Here is an 11,055-nt window from a genome sequence, read left to right as displayed (position 1 = left end):
GTTTTTGCGATTGAAAGCCTGTGACCAGTGGTGTACGCAGGGATTGGTGCAGGAACCCTTGCTGTTTGCAGTGTACATTAATGATTTAGATGTGAATATAGGTGATATGATTAGTAAGTTCGCAGATGACATGAAAATTGGTGGGTGTCGTAAATAGTGAGGAGGAAAGCCTTGGATTACGGACGATATAGATGGGTTGGTAAGGTGGGCAGAGCAGTGGCAGATAAAATTTAATTCTGAGAAGTGTGAGGTGATGCATTTTGGGAGGACTAACAAGGCAAGAGAATATACAATAGATGAAAGGACCACAGGAAGTACAGAGGGACATTGGTATACTTGTCCATTGAACACCGAAGGCAGCAGCACAGGTGGAAAAGGTGGTTAGGAAGACATATGGGATAGTTGCCTTTATTAGCCGAGGCATAGAATATAAGAGCAGGGAGGTTATGATGGAGTTGTATAAAATGCTCGTTCGGCCACAGCTGGAGTACTGTGTACAGTTCTGGTCGCCACACGATGGGAAGGATGTGATTGCACTGGAGAGGTTGCAGAGGAGATTCACCAGGATGTTGCCTGAGCTGGAACATTTCAGCTGTGAAGAGAGACTGGATAGGCCATGGTTGTTTTCCTTAGAACAGAGAAGGCCGAGGGGGGACCTGATTGAGGTATAAAAAATTATGAGTGGCATGGATACGGTAGATAGGAAGAAACTTTTTTTCCCTTAGCAGAGGTGTCAATAACCAGGGGGCATGGATTTAAGGTAAGGGGCAAGAGGTTGTGCGGGGAATTGAGGAAAAACCTTTTCTCCCAGAGAGGGGTTGGAATCTGGAACACACTGCTTGAAGGGGCGGTAGAGGCAGGAACCCTCACAACATTTAAGAATAATTTAGATAAGCACTTGAAATGCCATAGCATACAAGGCTACAGGCCAAGTGCTAGAAAATAGGATTAGAATAGATAGGTGCTTGATGGCTGACATGGACACGATGGGCTGAAGGGCCTGTTTCTATGCTGTATAACTCTGACTCTATGACTAACCTCAGCTACAATTTAAATACATATAGAACTGGCACGTGGTTCCAGTTTCAAAGTTACAGAATTAACCTCAATAATGTACTCTGAGATTCAGGTTAAATACCAGCTAAATATTTACACGTTATGAGTTTAGAAGTTGCAGTATTAATTCCCATAATGCATTTATTTTTATTTAGAGATACAGCATTGAAACAGGCCTATCGGCCCACCGGGTCTGTGCCGACCAACAACCACCCATTTATATTAATCCTACATTAATCCCATACTCCCTACCACATCCCCACCATTCTCCAACCACCGACCTACACTCGGGGAACTTTACAATGGCCAATTTACTGATCAACCTGCAAGTCTTTGGCTGTGGGAGGAAACCGGAGCACGCGGCAGAAACCCACGCGGTCACAGGGAGGACTTGCAAACTCCACACAGGCAGTACCCAGAACTGAACCCGGGTCACTGGAGCTGTGAGGCTGCGGTGCTAACCACTGCATCACCCACATTTGGACACTAGTCCATATCTCAACTGCATAATCAGATTGAGAGATTATGAAAAACAGTATAACCTAAGATACAAACTCAGATTCCAGTTTAAAACTTATCTGGATTGTGGAACTAAAAGATACAATATAAATTTGATTTGTCTAGTGAGCTATAAGTTTTCTACCAGTCCAAAAACCACATATAGTGTCAGATGGAAGATACTGTACAGTTCCAGACTGAGCTCATTTTACATGCAAGTCCAAAATTCTCACTGTCCGACTGAATGACACTGATCAAATTGCTTCGTACAGTCTGAGTTACACTTGCACACCAATCCGGTATTAGATTGTAGGATACATTATCTTTCACTATTGTGTTCACAGTGACATATATTTAATACTAGGCAAAACCTCAAACGTATTGTCTGCTTAAAACCGACCACATCAGTGGCCTGTTGCTGTGCTGACATTTTATGTAGAATGAATCCAGACTTGCAAACAGTCCCAGGGACAGAAGATTATATAATGAATCCCATACTCATACAGAGTACCAGACACTGCCAGATAGAGAGTGATGCTGAAACACATGCTCAGTGCCAGGTGCTGAAAGGCATCGGTTGATGACTGCACTCACTCACAATTCCTCAGCCTGAGTCATCTAAAGCAATCTAACACACAAATAGTAGCACTGAGAGATTGAGAAAGAGTCCAAAACTCACATGGAGCACTCGATGCTGACAGATACAAACTGAAGACTATACACACATGGATCTAGGATGAGCTAACTCACAGGAAACAGAGAGTGGGGATAAATTGGGCATTTTCATTTTCGCAATCTAACTAATGGAGTGCCACAGTGATCAGTGCTGGTGCCTCAACTATGTATGGTCTATATTAATAACTTACATGAAGCGATCAAGTGTATTGTTGCCAAATTTATGGATGTGACAAAGATCGATAGGAAAGCAAGTTATGAAGAGGATAAAGTGTCTGCAAAGAGATATAGATAGGTTAAGTCAATGGGCAAAAGTTTGGCAGCTGGAGTATAATGTGGGAAAATGTGAGGTTGTCTAATTTGGCAGGAAGAATAGAAAAACAGAATATTACTTACAGAGAGAGAGACTGCAGAATGCTGCTGTACCAAGGGATCTGGGAGCCAGGTACATGAATTACAAAAAGTTAGCATGAAGGTATAGCAAGTAATTAGGAAGGAAAATGGAATGTTGGCATTTTTAGCAAGGGGAATGGAGTATAAAAGTAGGGAAGTTTTACTATAACTGTCTAGGGCATTAGTGACAACCCAACTAAAGGACTCCATACAGTTTTGGTTTCCTTACTTAAGGAGGGATATACTTGCATTGGAATCAACTCAAAGAAGGTTCACTAGGTTGATTTCTGTGATGAAGGATTGCCTTATGAGACAATGTTGAGCATGTTGGGCCTATACCCACTGTAGTTAGAAGATTGAGAGGTGATCTTATTGAAACCTATAAGATTCTCAGTGGGCTGGACAGGTAGATGCTGAGAGGATGTTTCTCCTTGTGGGGGAATGTAGGGGCGAGAGTTTCAAGCTAAGTGGTCTTCCATTCAAGAAGGAGATGAAGAGGAATTTCTTCTCTCAGAGGGTTGTTCATCTTTGGAATTCTGTTCCCCAGAGGACTGTGGAGGCTGAGTCATTGAATCAAGGCTCTGTTCGACAAATTTTTGATCTACATGGGAATCAATGGTTGGGAATCAATGGTTATGGGCGCAGGCAGGAAGGTGAAATTAAGGTCACAATCAGAAGAGCCATGATCTTATCGAATGGCAGAGCAGGCTTGATGGGTCAAATGGCCTATTTCTGCTCCTATTTCGTATCTTATTATATTCTTACACACACGTGTACACACACACACACAACCAGTGTGTGGCAGATCCAGAATTCATCTCACTTTCATACACAATACCAGTGACTGAAAGGTACAGAATCAATCCCACAGATGCATACAGAACCACCGACAAGTACAGGATGAATCCCATGCTCACACACACCACTAGGTATTAAAAGATACATGTGATTCCCACTCGCACATGACAATATGAGACGGAGTTACAGAATGATTTCCACATTCACATAGAGCGCCACTGACTGCTGATCAATTCATCCCACAATCTCACACACTACCAGAGGTTGAGAGATACAAAATTAATCCCACACTCCGATGTAGTAGCAAAGACTGACACATACAAAATCAATCACAAACACTCCTACAGTACCACTGGCAGATTCAGTAACTGCCAAAATTACCAGAGACTGACAAATAAATCGTGAACTCCTACATATTGTGAGATGCTGACACAGATAGCTTGAATTCCACACATACAGAACCACTGACAGATTCAGAGTCAGTCCCAAATTCACGTACCATCCCAGAGACTGACAGATACAGAATGGATGTCATACTCAAACACAGTACCAGAGTCTGACAGATAGATAAGGAATCCATACAGCACCAGAGACCGAGAGCTACCGAATTACATAACATGTGCAAACACAGTACCACAGACTAAAAGCAGTGGAATTAATTGCACATTTACATGCAATAGCAGAGACACAACGACAGAGAATCATCAATAAGTGTCCTCCCACCAACAGCCAGGACATTTCCAGGGAGCTGTACACAGGGAGCGGCTCTTTCAACATCAACTGGGGCCGGAGGATCTTCGTGAAATATCCTTCCTGATTGCAGGAAGGGTGTTTGTGATTGGTTGCAAATGTGCATTCTGATTGGATGCGGAAAAACACCAATTAGAGAATTACAGTTAAAAAACCTTTATGACATCACTCCCAATCACCCAATCACAATCTTTACTTTCCCCCCATCCCTCATTAGCATAGAGCTGTGGGATTGTCTATTTAATCCGCACTCGGAAGGGGTTTGTTTTATTTCTGTGTCTGAAATTGAATCTGAAGATGCCTGAAAAGAAGAAAGCAGCTCCTAAGAAGGGCGCCAAGAAAGCCTTAAATAAACCGGCAGCAAAGGGCGGCAAGAAGCGGAGAAAGTCGAGGAAGGAGAGTTACTCCATCTACATCTACAAAGTGATGAAGCAGGTTCACCCCGACACCGGCATCTCCTCCAAGGCCATGAGCATCATGAACTCGTTTGTGAACGATATTTTCGAGCGCATCGCGGGTGAGGCTTCCCGCCTGGCCCATTACAACAAGCGCAGCACCATCAGCTCCCGGGAGATCCAGACCGCCGTGCGCCTGCTGCTGCCCGGGGAGCTGGCCAAGCACGCCGTGTCGGAAGGGACAAAGGCGGTGACCAAGTACACCAGCTCCAAGTAAAACTGCACAATGGACTGAAAAACAGATCAAACACAACGGCTCTTTTAAGAGCCACCCACAATCTCTCTGAAAAAGCTGCATCCGAACATCTCTATTAAATTATTTTAAAACAATGTATAACATAATAACGTTCCCACTGCTGTACCTGTGTCTTCTGTCCCATAAACTGTACACGGACACATAATCCGCTCATCCGCCTTCGCTTTTTTGCTTAAAGCTGTTATTATTGCACAGCTCCTGAATGACTGCATTAACAGCTGTTTTTAGCTGCAAAGGTCAGACCTTAGTCCCTTCACTCTATTCCTGAAATGTGAACTGATTCATCGTTTTATTCACAGCAACTCGCCGGAACAGGAACAGAGCAGATTGAGCAGATCCGGCTTCCTCTTTTCAGAGAAGGACACTGGGCTCTGATTGAAGACTAAACTGAGTGTTTTCCTTCAGGGAAATGCTATGAACAGGGATTTATTCCCACCTGGAACAGTTTGTAAACGATTGTAGAATGAACCACAATTTACACAACATTTTTAAACCGCGCTTGTGATTTGTGGCGGAAAGAATTGAATAAAACAAAAAAAAGAGAAGGGGTTTGAAATCTTTGACTAAGGATGACATTTATTTTAATCCGCTCTTTTCCGAGAATGAAATTGGCGGGCTTTGTGAAATTGACAAATTCTCTGCTTGTGGTAGTGTGGCGGGTAAATCCCGCCCTCTTCCGTTTGTCAGTGTCCTGATTGGTGAAGAATATAGGCAAATGAGGTGAATTAAGTACCGACCAATGAGATGAGTTCTCAGTCTATAAGTACAGTAAATGCTGCGGAAAATAACCATTCTTCGTCAAAGTATTTGTGAGATTGTTGATATCGCACACCTACATGATGGACGTGCTTTCCAAAATGGGGTTTGGGGAGGGAATCTGCAATTGGATCCAACTGCTCCACACAAACATCAGTAGCGCAGTGTCAATCAACGGGTGGGCATCTGAAAGTTTCCCGATCAAATCTGGAGTCAGACAGGGCTGTCCTCTGTCCCCGGTCTTGTTTGTTTGCTGTATTGAACCCTTTGCTGAGTCTATTAGGAAGGATGCGAGCATAAGAGGGGTGACAATCCCAGGCAGCGGAGGCACTCAGGTCAAATCCTCCCTGTACATGGATGACGTCGCCGTCTTCTGCTCGGATCCGCTGTCCGTGTGCAGACTGATGAGCATCTGCGACCAGTTCGAACTGGCCTCGGGAGCCAAAGTTAACCACGGCAAGAGCGAGGCCATGTTCTTTGGGAACTGGGCTGACCGATCCTTTGTCCCCTTCACCGTCAGGTCAGATTACCTGAAGGTGCTGGGGACATGGTTCGGAAGGGCCGGGGCGTGCACCAAAACATGGGAGGAGCGAGTAGCCAAGGTACGACAAAAGTTGGGCATGTGGGGGCAGCGATCTCTCTCCATTGTGGGTCAGAACCTGGTCATCAGGTGCGAGGCGCTCACGTTGTTGCTCTACGTGGCGCAGGTCTGGCCCATACCCTACTCCTGCGCCGTGGCAGTCACCCGAGCCATTTTCCGCTTCGTCTGGGGATCTAAAATGGACCGGGTCCGGAGGGACACGATGTTCAAATCTCTGGACATGGGCGGGAAAAATGTACCCAACGTGGCCCTCATCCTGATGACCACCTTCGTGTGCGGCTGCATCAAGCTATGTGTAGATCCCCAGTACGCAAACTCCAAGTGTCACTACGTGCTGAGGTTCTATCTGTCCCCGGTGTTGCGAAGGATGGGCCTGGTCACATTGCCGCGGAACGTACCATGCAGTTGGGCGGCGCCATACCACCTATCCTTCGTGGAGCAGTTTCTGCGGAAAAACACCTTTGACCACCGGTCCATCAGGCAGTGGTCTGCACGGAATGTCCTCAAGGCCCTACGGGAAAAGGAAACGGTGGATCCTGTCGGATGGTTCCCCGAGCAGACCGTCAAAGTCATTTGGCGGAATGCCTCATCACCAGAACTTTCAAACAAGCACCAAGACGTAGCTTGGCTGGTGGTGAGAAGGGCCCTCCCCGTCAGATCCTTCATGCACACCCGAAGTCTCGCCCCCTCCGCAGAGTGCCCCCGCGTTGGCTGTGGTGGGGAAGAGACGGTCGCCCACCTCCTCCTGGAATGTGCCTTTGCAAAGCAGGTGTGGAAAGAGATGCAGTGGTTTTTGTCAAGATTCATCCCAAGCAGCTCTGTAACACAGGAGTCTGTGCTCTCCGGGCTGTTCCCACGGACGCACACTGAGACAAACATCAACTGCTGCTGGAGGACTATCAATTCGGTGAAAGACGCCCTTTGGTCTGCCCGAAACTTGCTGGTCTTCCAGCGCAAAGAGTTGTCCACCACCGAATGTTGCAGACTGGCACATTCCAAGGTCCAGGACTACGTGCTGAGGGACGCACTAAAGCTTGGGGCAGCCGCAGCAAAGGCTCAATGGGGAAAGACCACAGTGTAAGGTTCCCCCACCAAGCTGTACTGAGGGGCTGGAACCATGGGAAGCCCCTCGAACTGTATCGTTAATATTCTCAATTGCTGTAAATGTAAAACTGTAATTGACATGACAATTGTGAAACGGAAGGGTTGGGAAGAAACTCATGACATTATTGAAAGAAACTGATCTCTTTTGCAATGTTTGTATTTTTTCGTGCTGTTTGGAAACTGTTTGGCAATGTAATTTTTACACATTTTTATGAATAAAGTATATTTTGGAAATTAAAAAAAAAAGGAAGAGGAAAGACCAGCGGGAAAGCTCGGGCCAAGGCCAAGTCTCGTTCCTCCCGGGCTGGACTGCAGTTCCCAGTGGGCCGTGTTCACAGACTCCTGAGAAAGGGTAACTATGCTGAGCGTGTGGGTGCCGGAGCCCCGGTCTATCTGGCTGCTGTGCTCGAGTATCTGACTGCTGAAATCCTCGAGCTGGCCGGGAACGCGGCCCGGGACAACAAGAAGAGCTGCATCATCCCCAGACACCTGCAGCTGGCCGTCCGAAACGACGAGGAGCTCAACAAGCTGCTGGGAGGAGTGACCATCGCTCAGGGTGGGGTGCTGCCTAATATCCAGGCCGTGCTGCTGCCCAAGTAAACCAGTGCTCAGAGCTCCCAGAAAAAGTAAAGCGGCCAAAATATCATCTAATAAACCAAAGGCTCTTTTCAGAGCCACCCACAGTCTCTGTGAAAGGGCTGGTTACTGTCAGGAGGGAATCAGAGATGGAGTTATTGTAACAGTGGATTGACCTGTTTCGCATGCAGACAGTTTGAATTCTGTTTTTTCTCTCTCTCCGGCTTCTCAATGAGAATTTGCTCCCGGAGCAGAGTAAATGCAGGAAGAGGCCATTCTCGGGCTGTATGTTTCTCTCCTAACCTGATCTGTTTAGACCGCACTGTTCCCAGAGGACGGAATCTGAGAGTTGCTCACACACGGGAGCTGAGTCCATTGCAGCGCTTTAATATGTGCCTTCCCCCCCGGCCCTCCCTATTCTCCGGACACAAAGCTGTCTAACCCCCGGCGGCGGGAGAGTCGGGGATTCTCTCCCCGCAGTGTCAGGGTTTGCAACCCCGGGGAACTGGCGGTTCGTGTCAGTGTGACCGAGCTGCCTTACATGTCCTGTGTACCGATCTCCAAGGGATTCAACTATTAGCGAACTCATTGGGTAATGTTTGTAAATAACCCTCATGTGAACGGAGCTGGCTCCATTAATGCCTTCCAAATAAAACTGGGATCCATTTCTTTTCCCCAAATGTCAGCTAACGGATCCCAGGAGCAGGGTTGAGATTGTGCTGAACAGCAATGAGTCTCCGGTAATGCTGCTTTCTAAATTCCAGATCAGCTCTCAGTCCGACAGGCCTTTCGGGAAAGTGATGTGACAAAACAGAAACCATGTGACCGCCCCTCCAATCTAATGTGTTTGATGATGAACAGAGATGGAAGCTCTTTCCTTTGCTGATTTGGTGGCTCTGAAAAGAGCCCTTGTTACACTTGTTACTGAAGCCGGGTTTTAGGCGCGTTCCCCGCGGATGCGGCGGGCCAGCTGGATATCTTTGGGCATGATGGTGACTCGCTTGGCGTGGATGGCGCACAGGTTGGTGTCCTCAAAGAGCCCCACCAGGTAAGCCTCGCTGGCCTCCTGCAGGGCCATGACGGCCGAGCTCTGGAAGCGCAGGTCTGTCTTGAAGTCCTGAGCGATCTCTCTGACCAGGCGCTGGAAGGGCAGTTTGCGGATGAGGAGCTCAGTGGATTTCTGGTAGCGGCGGATCTCCCTCAGAGCCACAGTGCCGGGTCTGTAGCGATGAGGCTTCTTTACTCCACCCGTGGCTGGAGCGCTCTTCCGGGCCGCTTTGGTAGCCAGCTGTTTGCGAGGAGCTTTCCCTCCGGTCGATTTACGCGCTGTCTGCTTTGTCCGGGCCATTTTCTCAACGGATTCTGCACAATCTGAGACACACAGACTGTTAATACTGAATCTGCTGCACATCCGCCTTTTTAAACTCTGTGAGGAACCGCCCTGAGCAGTAATTGGCTGGAACCCGACGCCCAGTCAGTTTAAACCAAACTCCGATAATAAACAGAAACACAGGAAGCTATTGCCTCCGATTGGTCGATTATTACTGATGACTCAATTTTAAAAAAACCGCCAATATCAGTGCCGGAAACAACGGTTTAGACAAAGGAGAAATTTGCTTTAATTCATCTTCTGAACATGATCAGAACATTTCAATGATATTTGTCAGCAAAGATCTTTTACAGCAAAGATTTTAAACTCTTTCTCTTGTATTATTCTACACTTGGTCACAAGTTCCAGATACACTTTTCCAATCCGGTATCTATTCGGGTTTATTCTCCGTCCTTTTTGAAACAGTCTGTAAGCGGCGGCAGAAAGTCTCTTTCACAGCATTCTGCAAACGGATACATTTCAGGTCAATCTTTGTCAAGATACCGAATCACTGATTCTAGATTGAACCTATTTGTGGGAGACAAAAGCGGAGAGAAGATTTTTACTGTTGAAATGTGAGACTGAGGTTTCCTACAACAGCGGGGTTTCCAGATAATGTACTTATTAATTATTGAGGCCAAGCTTGAACAAGGGAAACAAGTGACTGAGAACTGATCTGTCAGCTTTTATTAGCGGAATACAGGAAAGGGGCCGAATATGAACGCGTCCGAAATCAAAGCGCACTTGCGGTCAGTGGTCAGTAATTAATTTACACGGCATCATTAAGTGGAGACACAAAGATCTCACAGACAGTGAAAGTGAATCACCCAAATATACCTGGGATAAAACAGAGATCACAAAGGCAATTAGAAAGTTCCAGACTTTTCATATATAAGAAACAAAACAAATCGATACCATAGAGATGAAGTTGTAGCTTTTTCAGAGAGATTGTGGGTGGCTCTTAAAAGAGCCGTTGTGTTTGGGATGTTTTTCAGTCCATTGTGCAGTTTTACTTGGAGCTGGTGTACTTGGTCACCGCCTTTGTCCATTCCGACACGGCGTGCTTGGCCAGCTCCCCGGGCAGCAGCAGGCGCACGGCGGTCTGGATCTCCCGGGAGCTGATGGTTCTGCGCTTGTTGCAATGGGCCAGGCGGGAAGCCTCACCCGCGATGCGCCCGAAAATATCGTTCACAAACGAGTTCATGATACTCATGGCCTTGGAGGAGATGCCGGTGTCGGGGTGAACCTGCTTCATCACTTTGTAGATGTAGATGGAGTAACTCTCCTTCCTCGACTTTCCCCGCCTCTTGCCGCCCTTTGCTGACGGTTTACTTAAGGTTTTCTTGGCGCCCTTCTGAGGAGCTGCTTTCTTCTTTTTTTTTCCAAAATATACTTTATTCATAAAAATCTGTAAAAATTACATTGCCAAACAGTTTCCAAACAGCACCAAAAAATACAAACATTGCAAGGGAGATCAGTTTCCTTCAATACTGTCATGAGTTTCTTCCCAACCCTTCCGTTTCACAATTGTCATGTCAATTACAGTTTTACATTTACAGCAATTGAGAATATTAACGATACAGTTCGAGGGGTTTCCCATTGATCCAGCCCCTCAGTCCAGCTTGGTGGGGGAACCTTACACTGTGGTCTTTCCCCATTGAGCCTTTGCTGCGGCTGCCCCAAGCTTTAGTGCGTCCCTCAGCACGTAGTCCTGGACCTTGGAATGTGCCAGTCTGCAACATTCGGTGGTGGACAACTCTTTGCGCTG

General features: G+C 46.7%; 1 protein-coding gene across 1 annotated transcript; it reads right to left on the bottom strand.

Moving 5' to 3' along the window:
- Window positions 1-8,855: 8,855 nt before the first annotated feature.
- On the bottom strand, window positions 8,856-9,342 carry LOC137363423 (histone H3-like). The gene has a single exon (XM_068027252.1). The coding sequence runs from the start codon at window positions 9,327-9,329 to the stop codon at window positions 8,856-8,858; it is 474 nt and encodes a 157-aa protein (XP_067883353.1). The 5' UTR covers window positions 9,330-9,342.
- Between the last annotated feature and the right edge of the window lie 1,713 nt (window positions 9,343-11,055).

This window comes from Heterodontus francisci, unplaced genomic scaffold (assembly GCF_036365525.1).
Source record: "Heterodontus francisci isolate sHetFra1 unplaced genomic scaffold, sHetFra1.hap1 HAP1_SCAFFOLD_61, whole genome shotgun sequence".
NCBI classification, from domain to species: domain Eukaryota; kingdom Metazoa; phylum Chordata; class Chondrichthyes; order Heterodontiformes; family Heterodontidae; genus Heterodontus; species Heterodontus francisci.
Note: the sequence above shows the minus strand (reverse complement) of the source record. Positions and strands in the feature narration are given on the sequence as shown.

Coding starts and splice junctions, on each gene's coding strand:
- LOC137363423 (XM_068027252.1), bottom strand. CDS start 9,329: ATGTGCAGCAGATTCAGTATTAACAGTCTGTGTGTCTCAGATTGTGCA.